Source organism: Mesocricetus auratus, unplaced genomic scaffold, assembly GCF_017639785.1.
Source record: "Mesocricetus auratus isolate SY011 unplaced genomic scaffold, BCM_Maur_2.0 Super-Scaffold_100019, whole genome shotgun sequence".
Lineage (NCBI taxonomy): Eukaryota > Metazoa > Chordata > Mammalia > Rodentia > Cricetidae > Mesocricetus > Mesocricetus auratus.
Window position 1 is genome coordinate 24,847,937 of NW_024429200.1, and position 21,807 is coordinate 24,869,743.

General features: G+C 40.2%; 1 protein-coding gene across 5 annotated transcripts in view; it reads right to left on the reverse strand.

Annotated features, from left to right (window-relative positions):
- Mdfic (MyoD family inhibitor domain containing) overlaps nt 1–18,922 on the reverse strand; it is a 79,440-nt gene extending 60,518 nt beyond the window's left edge. Inside the window, exons 1-2 of one of the 5 annotated variants that reach the window (XM_021233501.2) lie at nt 18,615–18,922; nt 18,158–18,355 (exon numbers count right to left, since the gene is read on the reverse strand). In XM_021233501.2, the coding sequence (XP_021089160.1) occupies nt 18,158–18,251 (94 nt within the window). In that variant the 5' untranslated portion in view covers nt 18,252–18,355; nt 18,615–18,922. Of the gene's footprint in view, nt 1–672; nt 1,432–1,481; nt 1,666–18,157; nt 18,451–18,614 lie in introns of those variants that run through there. The other 4 variants (XM_013121146.3, XM_040728535.1, XM_040728536.1 and 1 more) reach the window with 4 other exon arrangements.
- Nucleotides 18,923–21,807: the final 2,885 nt, after the last annotated feature.

A 21,807-nucleotide genomic window follows, 5' to 3' on the forward strand; every position in this document is an offset into this window, starting at 1 on the left:
CTAAAAGATTAGAAGAACTTCAAAAGTCACATGGGAGAAAGGTGGAGGAACAGCATGGGAAAACTCCAAAGCAGACACTTGGCCAAAGGTCCCAGATCTGGGCTCTGAAGTGCTTTCAGAAGGACCAGAGGTTAAGACTGTAAAGTTCTCATGAAGCCATATGTGGATATTTGAATGCCAATGGGAAGTCTGGACGGAATTCAAAATCAAGATGAGCAAATCAAAGTAACCATTGAAGCTTTGTGAAATGCCTAAGCAAAGCTATGTATTAAGGAGAGTTGTAAACAGGTATATGTGTGCCTCAATCCTAATTGGCTGGAGAACATTTTTGAAAAGCAGATTCCCAGGCTTCAATGAATAATTCTATTTGGTATGTGTGATAAGGATCTATCCTCGGGGTGATTTACAGTCCCTATGTCCTTCAAATGTTCACTTAATATCTGAGGAGGGGGATAAGAAAAGGGTGAAAGAGAGGAGGAAAAATTGGGGGTCAAACAGACAGAGACAGAGTGACAGAAACAAGACATTTGCATCTGAATGCTAATTGCCCTTGTAGGAGCACATGTTGATGGAGCTGCAGGAAAAGGTTCTGGAAACATTCTGAAATGCTATGAGGTCAAAACTTGTTAGAGGAAATGCGTAACTTGAGGCTTCACAGCATGCCCCACCTACCATTCATTCTCAGCTTCCTGAGTGCAGATGAAATGTAAGTAGGCAGCTTCCTGTTTCTGCCTGAGGGCCTTTTCTGCCTGCTGCCATGTCGTTCATGCCATGTGGGACTGTATTTCTCCAAAAGAAACCTTTTCTCCCTGAAGAAGTCTTTGTCAGGGCACTTTATCATAGCAACAGAAATGGAACTATCACAGGCTCTGAAAGGGAGACTGAGCAAAGTTCAAATAGACACCGATGATCATTTAACAGGATGACATAATAGAAAAGGTGACAGATCTGAGAAACTATGTAAGGTATGCACAGATAAACAGATGCAGTTGGGAATGACAAAATTTTTAATCTGAGTTTGATGTTAAAGATCGGAAAAATGGCAGAATAACATATTCATTACATACACAGAATGCATATAGTGGTGTATTCAAATGTTTAGTCATTTCATTGGGTGATGTTCGTACCTTAAAAGATAACACATTACCCAGCCTTCATGCAGTTCATAGTCTAGGTGACACATTCAATCCTGAGTATCTGAATGTGTACACCTCAAAGAAAGGTACAGCTAGTCTGTAGCAAGTGGTTGAGGTCCTGAGTAGATGTGAATTGTTGGACTTGAGCCAGCCATGTCAAGAGCCAAAGCCTTAGACCCACAGGGAATTGGCACATTCCATATCAGGTGAGGCTCAGAAAGTTCAAGAAACCTTTCTCGGGTACAAGAATGAATATTCACAGTGTCTACAGTAATATATGTCATATCCTCCCCCTTTACACCCTGAAGACTGCTCCCCTAGAAAAACTGTTTCTAGTCAGATTACCTACACCTGCCTCCATGATTCAGCTGTTTACCATAAACCTGTCTCCATGCTCAACGATCTGTGATAAAGACAGGCTTCCAGCGTACTGTGGCTTCTTCATCAGAAAGTCCAGTGCACCGGATCTCGAGCTGTTCTGTGTCCCCCTGTGTTTTGTCTTTTCTTCATTTTCTTGCTGCCCTAATCAGGTCAATCCCTGGAATCATGCTGGACTCACGCTAAGCATCTTCTTAAACTTCCATTGTTGAAGCATTTCCAATCACTGAGCTCATCAGAAGGGAGAATCTATTTAAAAAGAGTCTGTATCATTGGGAAGCAGTCAGAAAAACTTTAAACTGCACAATGTCAAGCTATGGAGGCAGACATGAAAGACTCACACTGAAGATTTTAGTCAGTCTTTATATCATTTTTAGTAGAAGGAACGAATTTCTACATATGCAAAAAATCTCATGTATCATAGATATTTCACAACAAATAAACAATTCTGCCACAAAACATATTTCAACACATGAAAAATAGATGGATATGAATGCAGGACTAAAGCCAGAGGCTAACATTGCTACCAAAAAAATGGGCCTTTCATGCTAAACATTTTTAGACTGCAAAACCATATTCAAACATCAGTAAAATAAAAATTAAAAGCATTTTAAACCAATATGTTCTAGATTTATGTAACATTTACTCAGCATTATCACATGGAAAATGTAATCTTCATGAGATGTGTTAGTTTCAATTAAAATCTTAACTTTCTTAAACAACTCCAGAAGTCTTTACTGCTATAGTCAACTCAGGCCTTTTGGAGATTATCAGTAAAAAAAGATTTTCTACAATCTCACCAGTATACATGAACTAGCTTATCAGCAGTCCTACATACTCATACTGTTACGTAGCTGACTGCCGCCAGGTGTCATGCTAGTAGGCTTGATTCAATTAGTAACTTTAATTGAAGCTGAATGAAATTAATTATATAATTTTGAGCTGTTCAAGTTTAATTCCATTAGAATTAATTCATGAAACCAAGGCATTATAAAGCATTGCTGACTAAAAGAAACTAGGTATGAATAAAGCCTCTAGACACACTTGACGCATATTTGAATCCTGTCCAATATTCGAGTGCTAAGCACACACCCTCTCGACTCCTTGCTGAATAAATGGCAATGCCACGTGGTCCATGCACACATGGATTTACAATGATGCAACCTACTGCCAAGTGGTAGGGGATGGGGGGCGCATTAAGAGTTCTTCCTACCCCCAATTCTTGTTAAGAGGTAGTTTATCATGCTTTTTTTAAGAAAAGAGTTTTCTTATCTGGAAATTCTAGATTGAGATGATCTCAAATGTCCTGAAGTTAAAAAATACACCCTGTTTCTCCTGATATAGATAATAAATTCTGGGCAGTTCCTGTGACATCACAATCACCAGCATATCCAACTTTGTCTCCTTTGAAAACTAAATATCTTTCCTTGAATGCTGGTCCCTAGTGTGTACTAGGATGATGCATTGCACAGCCCACAGCAAGGTCCAGAAAAGGTTCCCAGTAAAAGCTTAAATTGTCTTCAGCTAATTCTTTACTTGGGTCAATTAAAGTTCTGTGGTCACTTGTCTGTTCCAGGCCTAGTTAATGCTCGCACATCATTTCTCTGTATTAGTTTACATCTCCTCAGCTTAATGGAAAGCCAGATATTGGCCTTGTAAATAGTGGGTATTACAGGCATCACTGAAGAAAGGGAAGGATGAGAGAAAGAGGGATTCACTGACAGGTAATCATCTGTGTCAGGGAGAATAACATTCAACAGAATCAACCTTTTCAACTGGCCTTGGCAGTCTCTCTTACTTAAAAAAATAAAATAATAGCAGAGGACTGTTATCAGTGTAGGTTTGCTGTGTCACTTCTGCATTGGAAAGCCAAGGGTTCAATACATTGTGTTCTGGACATATGAAGATTTGTGGTAGCAACTGAGATACTATGTGTGGGCCTATTATGTAGACCACCAGCACCAACTGATTTCCCTAGCATAGGACCTAGCTTGTATTTTGCTATAAGATTTAACAGGTATAATCAATGGGCTCTTCTTCTCTGTGTCGTGGGTCATTCTCCTAAGCCATGGCTCTTGGTTTTGGTGCTGGATCAGTACCATGTAGAGAACCTCAGGCCACAATCAGATGCATACACCCCCAACCTTAAGAGGATCTGGTTCAGGAGGTCTTGGTGGATGGAAGGTCAATATCAAAATGAAATGTGACCAAGTAAGATTCATATCTTACTAGTCATCTCTTCAGCACAAGAGTCCAAGGAATCAAAAAATCAAAGTTTATGCAATCATCTAATTAACACATCTCAGGCTGGAGAAACGGCTCAGAGGTTGAGAGCACTGGCTGCTCTTTCAGAGGATCCAGGTTCAATTCCCAGCACTCACATGTCAGCTCACAACTGCCTGTCACTCGAGTTCCAGGGGATCTGACACCCTCACACCAATTCACTAAAATTAAATAATGAACACATCTCTATCAAGTTATATTTCGTTGTCAGGACAAATATGAACATACAAACTTTGAATGATTTATAATATTAATCAGTTCTATTGATATATTGGCTAAAATAAATATATTTTAGATACCGTAAGTTGAAAGCCTTTTAAAACTACCATGGGCCAAAGGATTGAGGTATACTTGTGGGTGTGCCCAGCTTTTTAGTGTTCCTCCTCTGCATGGAAAAATGAAAAACAATCCTTGCATAAGCAAGAAGACCATGTCCCTGACAACAAATCTCTCAGCTAGGGAGACCAAGCACATCCCATGAAACAATCAAGCCCCAACAAAACAGAAGGTGATGGAAACTGTCCAGGGTCAGACTTCTGGCTCCAAGGATAACAGCTGTGTGAGCAGGGCAAGGCCCTAGTCTCCTCCTCTTCTGTGTGGGGAAATGCAGGTGTTGTGCTGCCAAGGCCTTCTCACACTCAGACTGTGTGACTCTGCCTCTGCACAAGGGTCAACAATGGAGTCCAAATATCCCTACACTCTAAAGGATTCCATTGGAACAAACATCAGAGAAGACTTTGTGGACAGCGGGCTTGAGTTAATTCTGAGAAAGTGACAGGCATGAATTAAGTTAAAGAGAAGGCCAAAGGAGGAAAATAAAGTCCTAAATGATCAATTTAAATACACTATTTCCTCCTCCAAAATGACCGTCTATCTAACATGATCATGATATATGCCCTTTTATGTTTTTGTTTCTTTTCTAAAGTTCAGCAGCCCCCCTCCAATCTTGATAATTTCTGCTGAGGGAGAATGGGAAAAGATCCAAGTAAATATAATTTCTATTTAATTTAAAATTCTACAACATTTTACCTAGCTGGTATGAAAAATTCAAATCCTATTAGTATTACTTATCTCAGACAGTTGAGGAAATAAAATAATTAATTAGTAACAAGAAAGAAAAATTAACAACAAGAAAGAAAAATCTAAGAACATTAGATGAATTGAATAATAATTCAGGTAAAATTTATATATGTCATAAAACAGCCACTCACTTGATATGTGGTTATTCAGTATTTTCTAAGAGAAAGATAAAAATGCTTTGTTTTGTTGAAGGAAAAAATTTAATGAATTTTTGTGATTACAGTATTGTTCTGGGAATTTCAGTAGGTTTTAATATGTAATATTTAGTTGATCTTCAAAATGATCAGTGATATAATTAGGAAGAAAACACCAGGTCAGTTCTACTGAAGAGAGAACAGTATGTCTCAGAGTCAGATGCTGAAATGGAGCAGGGTGACAATGGCAGAGGTGGAGAGGGTCTTGTCCTCAGCTGATTCCATCAGAGAAAGCTCATTGCTCACTCAGCCATTCTCCGAGAATGTATGGAGGGACAGCACATGGGAACATGGTCTGCTCTTAGTCTGGTATTCGGGTTAGTTGTTCTTTATTTTGAACATGAGTATGCCATCAGGTAATCTACATTTAGTTAAAACTCTGTCTTTTGTAGACAGAACTAGTGAGCTCAACAACTTCTACTAGACAATTAACAAAACTATTAAACAGGGGATGTTTCCACCAATTTATATGCAAGCATACATATTATTCCAATAGTTGATCCCCCCTCTGTGTGTATGTGTATATGTGTGTGTGTGTGTGTGTGTGTGTGTGTGTATGTGTATGTCTGTGTGTACTTGAATGTGTGTGGGTGTACTCACCCATGTATGTGAATGTGGACACAGGAAGATGACATTTTTCCTATATTCTTCCTTCACTATTTTATTTATTATTGGAGACAAGGTCTCTCACTGAACACAAAGTTCACTATTTTGGCAGCAGTGGCTATCCAGTGACACCAGGACCCTGCAGTGTCCACAACGTATCCCTATGCCTATCTTTAATGTGAGTTCTGAGTAGCAAAACTCCAGTCCTTGTGCTTACACAGCAAGCACCTTACCCATTGAGCCATTTCTCCTGCCCTAAAAACTGAATGTTTTAACAAATAATGGTAACAAGAGGACATAGAAACTTGCTTCATAATGAACTAGGCTTAGCAAAGTTATTGTACTTGATTAAACTTTGAGACACTATCAAGTTCTGAACACACACAGTCATGCAAGAAGTAAAAATAATGCCATAATTTTCCATCAAAGTTATTTGCATCCTTTTCCGTCAAGAAAAAGGATTCTTTAGGGTCTTAGGATAGACATGATACCCCTAATGCATACTCTGCACTAGAGAAATACTTGAGAGCACAGGTTAGAGACCAGTGTGCTACACGACTGGGACCATCACTAACAATGGGAATTCTATGAAAATTATTCTTTGTGTCTATTCTTCATCTTTAAGACAAGAACAATAAGGGTACCTAGATCATAAGATGATATCAAACTAAACAGAAACATGTCTAGAAAGAAGTGTCCTGTTTATAGTAAGGGTTCATTCACAGTAGCTATTACTGGTTTGGGTTTTTGTATTTTAACATAACCATCTTTCAAAGTCCTGCTTTGGAAGTACCATGGGGAAGCTATTGATGACACTTTGTAATCCCCTTCTGAAACACATCTGTACACTGTATAAGGAAAAGTACTGTCCTCTGAGAAGTTGTGTTATTTTTCCCCCTTTGTGGAGAAGGCAGTTGTAAGAGGAGGAAAAATTTACAAGTCAGTTTCATAGACAAATTTGGATATGTGTATCAGACTTAGTAGTCAGTACTCACACAGTCGGGCTTTTCCTCGGCCTTTGCTATTATTCTGTTTTAATTTTTTTATTTGTACAATCATGTCTTCTCAACTATTCTGCTGAACTAGGCAAAGGTATGTGTGAATTCACAAAGCAATCATCGAATATGCTTTCCTCTTGTTATCTGAATGCTATTTGCTTACTTAATGAAAGTGTAAATAATGACAGACTTTGGAAACTATCTTTACAATTTCCTCTAGACCTTAATAAGTGTCCAAAGTACACACATTTTTATGGAAAACAGAATACAGACTTCTGTGTGTGCTTAAATTTAGGGACATTTACAAGTTAGGCCTCATATACTTTAATTAAGTACACGATAGTCTATAACAGATAGTTTCCAAAATATCTATGTTGTCACCATTTACAAACCTATACCTACATGTGCTGTATCTATAAAACTTGTCTGGTATAACTTCACTTTATTTTCCACTCAAATCCCAGATAATTTGTATGTATTTTTGTTGACAAAATCATAAGAAATCTGCTAAAAAAATTGAAAAACTCTGTGGCTATATTTTTCCCAGAGGCATGTAAACTTTAAAAGCAAAAAAAAAAAAAGATAAGGCAGTTTTCTGGAAGACCTGGGGCCTGGAATTTCACTTCTTCACTGATCCAAAAAAAAAAAAAAAACAAACAAAAGAAACCCTCAAACCTAAGGACCTTTACAGAACAAGACAAATCGGACTTTCTTTGTCCAGTCTTCTCAATGGATTACCACCTGCTTATCCAAAAACCATGTCAAGATCACATATACACCTTAACTCACAAACAAGTATATACATAAACAAGTATATACATAATTACAGATAAATTATGAGTGTTTATGGACTGAATGCTTAAGTCAATTCAGCCAATTCATCATTAACCAGGATTTTACAAACTGGCAAGATTTCAGGCAGATCTAAAATGCATTCCTTCTTTCTTAGGGATTCCTTCTTAAACATGTGATTACATTCAAAATGGGAAAAACAAAACAAAGCAAAAATTAAACAACTTTAAATGACAGCAACCCACACAGCTTACCTACTGGTGCAGCCAATGGGGGCATAAGCGAAAAGGAAAATTTTTACCATCCCCCCAAAAAAGTATTAGTGATTGAATATGAACATTAAAAGAAGGTATAAAATGCATCAATATCTCAATAAACGTCCACTCTTAAAAGCAGGGAGTTGGGGAGAGTTGCTGGGGGTGGTTAGATTAAAATTTGATAAGAGGAAGACAGTATATTGCCTTTGTCATCTTAATCTCCATTACACTCATAATCCAATGAAGGTACATTTATTACATCTGACCCTGACACAGGGAAGTTCCTGTTTTCCCAAATTCTCGAGTTTAATAATATTACTTGACCAAGAACACTCACACTACAGTCAAACATTAAAAGGTTCATGGATTGTAGCATTACTGTCTTAGAGATCTCCAGAATGACTCATAACACAAATTCAGATGAAAGTGTTCAACATCCCTGGGTTATTAAATACCCAGCATCCCCCTGAACTGGCAAAAGATACAGACTTTGGTCTTTCAGGAGAAATGAACTAGCTAAAGTAGAAGCAGCAGCAAGCTACAGTTGGGAATCACTTTCCTCATGTAGGCTAATGCCATCTCCGATAACTTTCATTCATTGGCTTTGTTGTGTTGTTCACAAAACTGACTAGCAAACAAATCTAAGTAAATTGTTACCCTTGTGTTACGTGACTACTATGTTTTTAAAATTGTCTATTGTTCTCTCTCTCCTATGATAAATGCCCCCAGTTCATTCACTGATTTTGTGTTCAAGATGCCCTTATGGGCAAAACAGTATTAACCTCACCTAGAAGACATCTTGTCAGGAAGCGCTCCATGTAACTGACTGCTGAAATCCCCAGATTTGATGCCCACAGTTGCTTCCTTACTTAGCAGTCTATGAACACCGTGTAGAATGAAACAAAACTCTGACATCTTCCCCTGTGTCTACAAGATGATACTCATCTTTAATCTTGGCAAGATCACCTTCTTTTCTTTGTTTCTCCTTTTTAAACTATTATTACTGTGTACTACTTGTACATAATAATAGGTTTCATTTTTATCCATGCACATAGCGTACTTTAGAATCACTCCTTCAGTGGTCTCAGTTTTAAATGCTTTACTGGTAACTCCCGGTTATTTCATCAGGACCGCATTCCTTTTCTGGATCTCTGGTCATGCAATGAACTCTTATTTGGCACTTCTTACAAGACTGAAGGCCACTGAGACTCAACAAAGAGCCAAAGGGGTTGTTTAATCTGTAACAGCATTTCAAATCTGAAAAGTCTGACTTTGAAGTAAATACGTAAGAGATGAAAGAGCAACAGAGTGGGCCACTTCAAGTTTGGTAAAGACACAAACAAAATAATGACGCATAAATTAAAAGTATATTGAAATTGATTTCTTGCACTTCATAATAATTGATAGGGTTTTATAAAGTCAGCAGGCATAGTCTCTGCTAATTTTGGTAAATGCCTACACCAGAAGCCTCTCATATAATTCTCTAACCCATCTTTGGGACCCTCTTAGCCCTAACTCCAGGATGCTACAATTGTTGAATTCTCGTGTGAAGCCACCAACCCATTTCTATCTAGCTCTGCAATCTTCCTCATGTCTTTACCTTTCACACCTTCAGCAGCTACAGGATGACACTGTGTGGCTCTTTCATTCTAGATATGTGTGCACCTATCCTCCTTAGCAATGAAGACTTGCTTTTCCCAAATGCCTGCGTATCTCTATGTCTTCCTGAAGTCTGCATCCTGGTCAATAGCAGGAAGAGAATCATCACCCGCATTTTACTTTCCAGTGTTCCTCATGCTTTAAACATTAATTAGCTGCCATTCCTGTTAGTTTCAACTCCTCAATGTCTCACAAATCTACATGCACTGCCAGGGTATCCAGCCTTTTCATTCCCAACCAGAAGCACTTTCCTCTCAGCAAAAATCCACACACCATTCCTTAATCAAGAATCACACAGAAAATGTATTTTTTGTTCTCAAATGGTGCTACTTGTTTTTATATGTCTTATATGAAAAACATGCTAAATGTTTGCTTGCTAAATAAGCAAACAACAACCAAAATTGCTTTCCACACACCATATTGATCATGACCAGAGAGTTATTTTAACATCGTTCCTACTTGAATGTTGTCAAATCTTATGCTGTTTTCTCATACTCAATCATTAATTTACCTTTTATTTAGAAATGGTGTGAAACCTTCCAGAACAGAACTTATAACTCGGGTAATAAAACAAGATAGCAGCAGGTCTGTATTCATAAATGATCTAAAGGTCAGACTTTGGTCCATTATTAGAAGGATCAGGAAAGCTATGCTTTGGGTAGAGAAGCAGAGGCAAGCTGGCTCCTGGGCACTTCACCACCTAACAGTGCCTGACACCTGCTCCAACACAAGTTGCCTTATTCTAAGTGTCAGCTCTTCACAGTTCAAACCAAAATAAATGAGTAAATAAATAAGTCCCAAGGTCTGTGTTGTACATTCTTCAACTGAGGTCACTAGCAAAACTACCCCCACAAACCAAACCTTTCTGGTCATCCTGAGAGTCTTTCCCAATTGTAAGAAGATGAGCTCCAAAATTTGACCACTCATGTGACAACTAATCTCAATTCATCTGTCACAAGTTCTTGCAGTAATATTTAAATGATATGTAAATGAGGACTGCAATTCCTTTTGGCAGTCTTCTCCAGCTCCTTCACCAATTTGAATGTGCCTTATGGGTACAGCTTTTCACATAGGTGTTCCTAATCTTCATGGGATATGGTTCATAGCAGGCACACAAAACACTTGGGGACAGGGTTTTCCCTTTCAAAGGTCAATGCTAAAACGTAAGTGCTAGGATAAAAACTCATTTCCAGCTTCATTGCTGAGACTACAAAAAGGTTGAGCAGAGAGGCACATGTATGTGAGTCATCTTTCTTCAGATCATGTGGGCGTGAATCTGAAAACAGAAGTAGACTGTGAGTAGAAACCACAAGCAAAATTAAAATCGGGTTAAAATAACTCCGTTGGTAGTAGTTCCTGCTTACTGGATTTATGAGTGATCTGAAATAAAATCTATAAACTAGAAATCATAACGGCTTCAAGGTTGAAGGGCTTTTCTCCATCAGGGTGTGCGTGCTAAGCTGAAAGAAAGGCCAGACCTTGAAATCACTTCCTAAGGAGCTACTGTTACTGGAAGCAGGACAGAGTGGGGAGAGGGAAGGAGGGAACAAAGTAAGGAGGGAGACAAATCAAAAATACTAGTTCATATACACAATATCTGACTGAACTAGAAGGGCTACCACCTCTTCAGTCTGTCCCCAAAGAATCGCCAACATTAAAAAATGTCCCAAAGTTTAGAACCAGGCAACCTATAAACAGTGGTCTTTTAACAAAACCTGAACACAAATATTTAGGGATAAGAACAGAAATCACTTGATTTAGCTTCTGCTATCACACGAGAGAATTGTGACATGATCTCATGCAGTTAAATGGAATTTTTCCCTGTTATTTGTTATTGTTCTAAACAATTTTCCATTTTCAAATGTCATAACTTAAACTATGCCAATTTATGTTTCCTTATTTTTTACCCAGTCTTTTATTACTATGAAAATATAATACTGGTAGAGTGCACTGTTATTTGGCTTTCTTTCCATGAAATCATCTCAACCAGATCCAGGAAATAAGGTTGAAAGAAACAGGAAAAGTCCTAACACACCCCAAAATTCCACAGCATTCCCTCACATGCCTGCAAAGATCACTGGATTGTGTGTATCAAATCCTTGAATGCCAACTGACCAAACAAAGCAGCCTTCACTCAGCTGGAAACTTCACCTGCCTATGGCAATTTTTACTAGCTCTGGAGCTCTCTGGAGTTGTCTTCCTCTCCCTCCCTTTCTCTGTCCTCCTCTACCAGCCTGGAGTGAAGATCAATGAGCACACACACACTCCCTCCACATTTCCTTTTTTGAGAGATTTGTCCTTTGTCCCTCTTTCCCCCATTGCTTCTGAAATTCTGACAACTTCCACGCCTATGCCAATTCCAAAATCCATTGTCTCTGCTTCTATTACCAAGCCCCCACATGTTCCCTTCTGAGAAAGGCAGTCAACCATGCTGATCCATAGCCAGTAGAATTCATGCCAGTCATTCTTAGCTAAGCCCTAGGTCTTACTGAGCAGCCTGGGGGTTGCATCAGATTGATTCCCTCTTGAATACTTTCCCACAAATATCAAATGTCCTGACTCATTCTACCCTCCCTTGCTCTTTACAAATTCTACTGTCTCCTTTACTGAGAAGACCTAGGCCTTCAACAGTCTCCTTAATCAAATTTTCTCCAGATTACAGCTTAAGCCTTTTCCCCCACACCATTTCAAAGGGAAGCATTTCAAACTCTCTAAAGCCTTTCTAGAATTTGACTCTTTTTGGCTACAAGTGCTCACCACAACACATCCACAAATCATGGGTATGTTATATTTTGATCCCTGACCTGAATTTTCCTCTCAGGGAGATGTCATGAGAATTCTCAACATTGGAGAAGTCTATCCTTTGTCATTTGTAAATGACAGTTCTTATCTCCTGTAACCAATAATATTCAGTACTTCTGGGGGGACCATCATGTACTCTTTCTCTGTATCCTTTTTCCACTTCTATCCCAGGTGCAGCCTTTCCTCAAGATTCTGACTTCAGAGCCTGTCCTACCTCCATGATTTAGAATTCCTCATCTATGCATCTGACAATCACCTCCACCTAGTTACAAAAACAGTTTTCAGCTACGTATTGGTGACCCTGACTATGTACTATGTGTCCTGAACCCAACACAATCAAAACAAGATGGCAAGGCTCCTGCACTTTGCCATGCTAATGACAAAAAAATCTATAGACAGCCTTAAATCCTACCTTTTCTACAGCTTCCACACTACATAGCATAAACATAACAACAACATCCATTTAATTCATTAACATGTGTGAAAATGTACTTGAACTCAAAAGAATCAAAGGTAAGGGACTCTCAAAAGTCATCAATGGTCATCTGTTTATACAGCCATTCTTAAATCTTTCCTCAGTGCTCCTATCACTGGTGCTGCCCTTAAGTCTTCTACCCTTTTCCAGGTTACTATAGTGACCTTCTAGATAATTGTCACTTCTACTCTTGCCCCATCTGTAAAATCACCCTTGAATTGTCATCAGGTTTGTTCTCCTAAAAAAACACCAGTTATGTCTTCCCCTTTCCTCTCCCAAAGAACCTTCAGTGGCTCACTAATATCAACAAGAAAAGTGTTCATGTTGCCGAGCAGAGCAATCAAGTCTCCTGACACAGACCATACCCAGTCTTTATTGTTATTTTCACTGTCATTTTCTGCTCCTTCACAAAACCCATGCAATTATCTGTCTGGAGTATCCAACCTTCTGCCATCCACCCTCCCGAGTGAGTCATGTGTCCTATCATCTCATCACTGAGTCCTATGACCATGCCACTAAGCCCAAGTTACATTAAATTTTCTTGATGATTTTGCCAAATTCCAACTGGAGATACTTTGTGCCTTCCATCTTCTGTCACTGCCTCTATTATGATACCCATTTGTTTTTGACATGGTAGCCACCTGCCCAGTTCATACCAGGCTAAACCATAAAATACGTTTTTTTCCTACTGTTTAATTAAGGCAGTTCAAATTCTCCAAATGATTTAATAAACACATAGGTCCATTACTTTTATCTCACTCATTCCTTCTTCTTTCCCTCCTTTCCTTTATTTCTTTTCCTTTGTTCTTGGATTTTTTTCCAGTTTGCATTCTTTGACTCATTTGACTCTTCTTAGCAAAGGGGAAAACAATGCAGTGATTCTGACAAGCTTTGTCCGCATAGAGTGAAACTTAAAAAATGAGCATCACTCCCCTCATACATATGAAAGCATTAGAACTTTGGGTTCCAAGGTGCTTAAAAATGTCCTCACATCGCCTTTAAATCCAGACAAGTCTCCACTTATTTTCCTTGTTTTCTCCATCCTTGTTTAAGCATATACATGTGAGAGGTGTTTTAAGACAGCTTCTACTGGGTTTATTTTTATTCTTCATTATTTGTTTGTGGCTACAAGTATTGTAATACTATGTTGTCTGGGATTTACCATAAAAAGCAGGAAAGTTTTTGATAAAATTTATTTCTAAGAATTTTGCAAGAATTATTAGGGAGATAAATATAATTTACCACTACTTGTAGGAAAAAATATAATGCAGGTTCCAAGAGTCAAGCACACAAATGAACAGGACTCATGTGAAAGCTGAGGGTTGTCTTCTGTGTCTTGCTGGGCAGTAGTGGCTCCAAGAAGTTATGAAGGAATGCAGGACAAAGACATCTACCGAGGAGGCAAAGGGACTGTCAGAATCCTGATATTCATTATGGCATGCCTTCAACTTTCCTCTTCTATCTCTTTTTATAATGTTTAAGAGTTCCTTTATTTTAGAGTATATGATTTTGAAGGTCAGAAATACTTTGAGAATGGACTGAGTTATAGAACCAAAAGTTGGGGGAACATCAGTAGAGAGTTTGCATAGAGTAACAAAATTTAAATTTTGGGCTTCTTTTTATAGCTATTTGAATAGTCTCTCTTCCACCCCAACCCACCCAGATGTAAAAGAAGAAACTGTTCTCTTCTAAAAGTCAATATAATTCGTCTTTGGGAGTAAAGGATCTAATTAATAAGCCTTAGCTTTAGATAGAATCAAGTAGCAGCTAGAACTTGCGTAGATGCAGATTCATTGATTTTTCTACCCAGAGAATCTGATTACATGCTGGAGTAAAGACAAAATTCCTGCTACACCCAAGAAATAAGAACAGAAGATTTTTCTGTCTAAGCCATTATTGCCTTTGGGCAGGTCATTCATTATTGTGGGAATGTACTCTCAGGTGTCATGTAGGATGCTGAGCAGTATTTGAATCCCTGGCCTCTGCTCACCGGATGTTAGTAACACACACTGTCACATTAGGACCACCTAACATATCTCCAGATATAGTCAAATGTCTCCCTGAGGGTGAAATCATCTCCCTGGTTGAGTCCAATGACAGAAGCTGTCCAAAGATAACACATTTTGAGAAATGCCATCTGTAAAAGACATAAAACAACATGACAAAAGTAGGGAACTTCAGATATGTACAAGCTCGCAGTATATAAATTGAAATAAACAGGCTTGCTCCAAAGGAAATCTGATTAACTTCATGAACTCCCGACAACTCAGCTAAGCGTCTAAGTCGGAGCTCTTCTTATGCAGTTTCAACTTGAAGAGCCTCTCCCTTGCTTCTATTTTAGATTATTTTTAATTAACTTCACTGGCATTTTGCATCCTGCTATGAAAAGTCTGCTTAATAGTCTCAGAGGACTCTCCCTAGAGAGAAGAGTACATTAAATCACACATTATCACATTAAAGTATATACCAGCCCTGAGTTCAATGGTCTACATCTTGGCAAATGCAGTAGGGTGGGGGTTGGGACGGAAACAGGCTCAAGTGATTCACAATATCCAGAGCCTATTAACTTCTGTGCATCTGCCCCATGTGAAAAGGTTGTATTGATTCTCTATTTCAACCACATTTATCACAGTGGCATACATTTTACAATGTGTGCTCCACCTCATTTCTAGTTAATCTCTGTGTGGAGGACAATCGCCATATGGAACAAGTCCCTTAAATTCTTTGGAAGTCATTTTCCTCATCTAAAAGCAAACAGATTGGGTTAAATTATTTCTAAAGATGCTGCTATGTATAAATCACAAGTTCATGAATGAAGCACTTTAAATTAAAAGTCTCTTTCAATTACAATACTGCAAGATAACAGAAAGAGCATTTAAATGCTTAATCAAATGGAAAACAAAATGGCAATGGAAGGAATCATGTATACAAACCCATTATCTCAAAATAACAAGTGTGGCCCAAATTGCCTTTTACCTACCAAGGCATTTAGACAGGAATTTTGCATGGGAACACAACTCAATATTTCAGAAGTCAGTCATAAGCAGGAAAATCATTTTAAGACACACTAACTTTCTGTTTTCAAAAGCAGGGACAACAAATCAGAGGCCATATCCAGCCTCCAGACATGATTGTTACTTTAGCACAAACAAACAAACAAAAACCACTCAATTAGTTCCTACAAAATGATGAAGCAATACACATAAGTTTCTAGATTCCCAGTAATTCTAGGGACATCACAAGACAGGAACTCACAGGGATAGAACTAACCAGGGCTATCTCCGGGCCCATGAGCTCTCCTGGTCCCTGAAACCCAGTGATACCTCATCGGCCACCTGTCTGGTTGCCACTTACAGCCTGCAGCATGCAAACTCTTCACTCCATAACACCTTTCAGAACATACCAGAAAGAGTTATGGTGTCTATAAGGCTTTCAAAGGGATAGGAAAGCTCACAGAAGTACAGCATAATGGTAAACATTTGGAGGTGTTCTCTCAGTGGAGAAAATCTTTCTAGCTCAGTGCTGAAAAGTAGTGTGCCATGCTCTTAAATTTCCAAATAACACCATCTTAGAGGACCTAAAACTGATTCCAAAATTTGATTAGGAGGTTCAAGCTAGATAAAAATCCTAAAATTACTTCCAATTTTTAAGAGTTATTCCTTGGGTTAACTTAATGGATAGTTCATTGCAACACACTAAGTATGATGTTACATATATGACCACAATGTACATGTAATATCTATGTCTAACTCTACAGAAGACAGTCAGTATTTTCTTTTTTAAACAAAATTTTCTTCTGTGTATGCCCCTAAAGTATTATATTTTTCCATTAAATTTAATGTACAGAATTTTAAAACTAAGTTTCAATTAACTAAACTACTTCCTACTATGTTTAGACACTATGTTTTGTTCTTCAGAAGGGATAATAAAGAATGATAAGGGAAGAAGGTAGGAAAATTTGGGAAAGGTTAATTTTCAGTTACAATAGAAAATTGGTTATCCATAGAGAGAATGTGCATGCTGTATACAGCCAGCATTTAACCTTAGGCCCTTTTAGATGCCCAGCTTCTTGTACTCAGATCATGTGATACCAAGTAGTTTGTATAACATAGGTGCAGTAGTTCTTCTAGCTGATTTTAAAAAAATCCATAGTGTTAACATGGAAAATGGTGCCTATTAACTATTTCCAAATCAAATTGTTTTCCTCGGGTGTTTCATGCTGACGTTTGGCATAAGCATTGTTTAACAATAGTGATTAATGGCCCAAGTGGGAATATAAACAGCCTATCAATGAGGCCATATGACTGCTGAAGGCATGCCTCATGACACCAAAATGATTGTGTTGACAATGCAATGTGTATAAAATGGGCTGCTTCTGAGAAAACATATGTTTATCATTTTTGTTTTTTTGCTTTTCTGAAGCTAATCATTTGAATTCTCTCTGTTAAAGAAATGAGTCACTCTTCTAAAACAAAATGATAAACATAACTCAATTTAACAGCCCCAGTTGCCAGAACATTTCAATTTAAGCATGGAAGCTTGATGCTCTTATCTGCTGTGGCTAGAGCAGCAACTTCTTGACCATTTTTTCTTAAAACAAACAAACAAACAAAACAACAACAACAACAAATAAAACAAACAAACAAACAAAAACCCTTAAGACACTCTATATATTGGAGTCCTGGGGGGAGGAGCAAATTTTAGGCAGGCTTAAAAACAAGAGTATACAGTAGGTTTTGGAGACCCAGAAAGTTATCTGGTGCAAGCCAGTCAGAGCTCTCCTTATTTGAATTGTCCTTACAGGAAAAGCTAAGCTACCAGGAAACAACTGAACTATATAACCTTCAAAGGTGATACAGTCAATGTTTTAAAATGTTGTATGGAAGTTCCCCAGAAGCAAAAATATTATTTTCCCTTTGGAAGAACACAAAAGAGCTAATTCATTCTTGGAACATGATTCATTTAAAACATGTTTATTTCCAAACAAAAGCTATTGAAAACATATGCAGGAGCCATTCCAAAAGCAAGTGGTCCCAGAAACCCAGATGGTTAACCTGATGGAGCCTACAAGAACCAGAAAGGATGAGAAGAGCCCATGCTTGTTCAGAGAGTAGACGCAGCCATGCATGAGAAAAGGACAGGAGAACTTAAAAGAACTAGACAAGAGTTCGAGACCTCAGCTTACCCACCCCACCCCAGCAATCCCCCACCCCGAGTAGCAGGCCAAGAAATGCATAGGCAAAAGGTACAAGTCATCTAGTCCTGTTTCTCACAAGGAAGGGGGAGTGGAGGGACCAGGGACCCCGCCCTCCTATCCGGTTGTTGATCTGGGGCAGGGATCCTTGGTTGGGCAAATTCGTTTAAGTAACATGAAGTGTGCAAAAGTTCACAAGTACGAAGCTGGACACAATCCTCAGAGTATCGCCAGTACCACCACCACCCCACCCGTAGGTGTGCCCTGCAACCCCAGCCCGAAATTTGCTAAGCGCTCACTCACCGAGGGCCGGGGAGCCCAGCCGGCCGCCGCCCGCCTCGGCCGCGCGTTGCTGCCCCGCGGGCCCGGGAGCGAGGACTTCGCCCGCTCCGGACATGGGCCGTGCTCCCTCCGAGCCCGCGCCGCGCCGCTGCCGCCTGCAGCCGCCCGCGGGGCGCACCGACCCCGGCTGCTTAGGTGTTGGGTGCAGGAAACTGACTGCTTCTGGCGGGAAAAGCAAAGGGGACAGCGGGGCGAACTGTTTTTAGACAGCAGCACGCTGCCGCGGCGGGCCATTCCCTCCCCCCTCCCTGTCCCTCCTCCAACTCCACCCCGGGGAAGTTAGGATTTGAAAGCAGCGGAGGGGACGGTGCGAGCGGGACGCGCGGGGCGGGAAGGGACGCATCGGGACCTAGCGGGCTGAGTGACCCGAGGGGAGGGGACCCGAGCCCCCCCTCCCTCACCAGCAACTTCCACCTACCTCGGCATCACCGCCCCAAGGCCGATCTGAACCCCTTCCTCTCGCAGCCTACAGTCATCAAGACTCGGGGAGCGGCCGCATAGCGTCCGGGCGGCCTGACCACGTCCAGTCCCGACGCCCGGGTTCAGGCCAGACGTCGCAGTGGCCGTGACAGTGGCAGTCACAGCGGACACTGACTCCGTGCACTCCGCCCCCTCCCTCCAGCCAGCTCACTGGGGCCAGCCCTACTCTGGGAGGACTTCAGGATCCACTTGTGAACTTCTTTCACCCTGAAGCTGCCACTCCTACACTCTTCAAACACTTCTCTCTCTGTGGCTCCCTTTCATCATATCCGGATTGGGGTGGCCTCGAACTCTTGGCAGACGGCCCACGTGGCTGGGGGGCGGCTCGACCTAGGTTTGGCCCTACTCTCCCTTATGGAGGGAGCTGTCTGGGTCAGGAGGCCAGAGTTGGACAGGCCTGAATCAGGATCTCCACTCCAGGTCCATAGAGGTTTGGGAAAACAGGGAGGGAACTGGCCTTGGCAATTCAGAAGTCTCCAGATAATGCTGGGAAAGTTCCCCCAACTCCATTTTCAATCCTGCCTACCAAAGAACTATTAAATCTAGAGGAATGCCCCAGGGAAACAGTCTTTGAAACCAAGGAAGTGTGTGTGTAGGGTGTGTGTGTGTGTGTGTGTGTGTGTGTGGTGTGGTGTGTGCTTGCACATACTCTGGCTTCCCTGGTAATATGAAAAACAGTATGCATTTAAAACCTTGTTCCCAGGAACTTATTTAATCTCTTCATCTTCACTTTATTTTTGGCTTCTTACTTAGGTCAAACAGGATTCCTGATCCTGTAAAACCAGTTACAGTCCCACTCAGCCACCGACAGCACCCAGGAGTGCAAGGTTAACATACCTGAGGACATCTGTCCTACTACAGGTTAAATACCTCCCGGGTCTAGTGTCCTCTGGGAAAAGCTAAACTGTGGTCACAAGGAAAGAGGTCATCAGCCATGGGCTTCTAAATGAAATGTTCTGACTGCAGCCGATTCCAAGGGGCTAAGAACAAGTGTAATTAGGAATAAAGTACTGTATCATATCTGGCTATGTTTGCTTTTGCGCTGAGTGAAATGCAGAATTCAGTTGAGGAGCTCTCAGGAGAGCACACCTATGGATGGATTGTCCAGGACAAGAGGAGAGTCCCCAGTGTTATCAAAACGGAAGAAACTTAGTGGATTCACCTTCTCTCTAGCCCTGTCATTGCTAATACACCAGGAATGTTGTCAGCAAAAAGAGACCGTTTAAGGTCTTTTCACGGGACTCAAAATATCCATTTTTCTCCTGTAAAGAACCAGTATGTTCAAACTTGAATTCAATTACCCTGAGAAATCAGCCTTCAAAGGTTCTGGAGACAGGTATTTGGATTATGCTCCCAGAAAGGTAAATGACATTTTACTCAATGACCTATAGCTAATAGGCATGCCCCTCCTTTAATTCAATTTGGAGATTCATAGATGGCACTGTAAAAGGTGCCTTAACTCTCTTGAGAGTGTGTCAAGGGTCTAGACTATGTGGAATCTATTTGTTAGGAGCAGGTCAGTTGTGAGGAAGAGAACATAGGCATTAAAGAACACAGGAAACTTGTACTCTCCACAGCATAGTCTTTACTTACAGGAGTTAGTGGAAAAGTTCTAGAAAGTTTTCCTTTGTCCCCTTACTGTTTATCTCCTTGTTTAGTTATGGAGAAATTACAGCTTGCTTATACAAAGTTAAAATGAATTTTTGTGTGGGTCTTTGTTAGAACAAGCATATGTGTCATGGTGCCTATGCGGAGGTCAGAGGGTGGCCTCTGGTATCTGACCTTATTTTCCACTTTTTTGAAACAGGATGTGTTGTTCCTGGCAGCATACACCAGGGTAGCTGACCCTTAAACTCCCAGCTATTTTCATCTCTCTAATGACTTTCTTTCTGCAGAACATCAGAATTACAGCCTTACATCTATGGAGATACTCAACCCCTCACACTTGCGCGCAAGCCATTCTCCCACAGAACCTTCTCCACGATAAATATTTGCTCATTGAATTGCACACTGTATTTCATTTTTACATATGGCACACAATACCTAGCTTTCCTGATAAGATGAGGAGCATTTGTAATCTTGATCTGCTTTCACCACACCTTGCATTAAATGTAAACAGCTTGCACTCGTAGGGAAGAAATAAAAGCCAAATAAAAATATTAGGAACAAATGGAAAACTGTTGTAGTGTCACCAGGTTGATTAAACGCTGTATCTAGGTCTTGTGTAACTTTGAGTGTGTCAGTCATATACTCTGTGCTTTGGTTGCCTCTTAAAGGGAGAGAAATAAGAGAAAGTCTTTTAAGTTTCTCCATGAAGACTCGATTAGGTTATGTTATACCCGTATCACAGTTGGAAAACTGCCTGGTATGTGGCAAATGCTTGAAATTATTAACACTTGCTATCACAGAAGAGAGTAGAATACCGAGTAACAGAGCGCGAGGTGAAGGAGGGGATGGAGAAAGAGCGGCCGATGTGTATAGCATCTAGACGTGGGGTAATAACTTTTACAGCTGTATATCACACTAAGGCAAATAGGCTTGACAACAATTACTTATTTGCTTAAAATAGCACATCCAGAGGAGTTTCCAAGATGAAGGAATGATAAATATACAACTACTATGCATTAATAAAGAATAAACAGTTTCAATATTAACATGACTCTGTGGTGCAGCAGAAGCATTTATTTTCCTGATAAAACAAGCATGAGGTATTGACTGTCACCAGGACCACATCAAAATAATTCGTAATAGGCTCAGGCTCAGTCAGTGAGTTCAATCACCAGAATTCATGTTAAGAAGCCAGGCGTGGCAGCATGCACTTGTAATCCCAGTGCTATGGAAAGGGGAGGTCAGGCAGCACAGCCTAATTACAGGAGATCCAAGCTAGTAAGAGACCCTGGCTCAAAACCAGGGGTGGATTTGGCAGATGGGGCTTCTGGATTCTGTTTTGCATACATATACACATTCAAGGCAATTATGTCATGTACTTTATACAGGTTGTATCAGTGAATTCTTACATTAGCCTTGCTGGGGTTCGAGCTCAGGTTTGAGAACTCTGGGCTTGTCTCTGGGCCTCATGCCATGAGCCCGGTGTCTACAATATCAGGAGTTAAGTGCATGTTACTGACAAT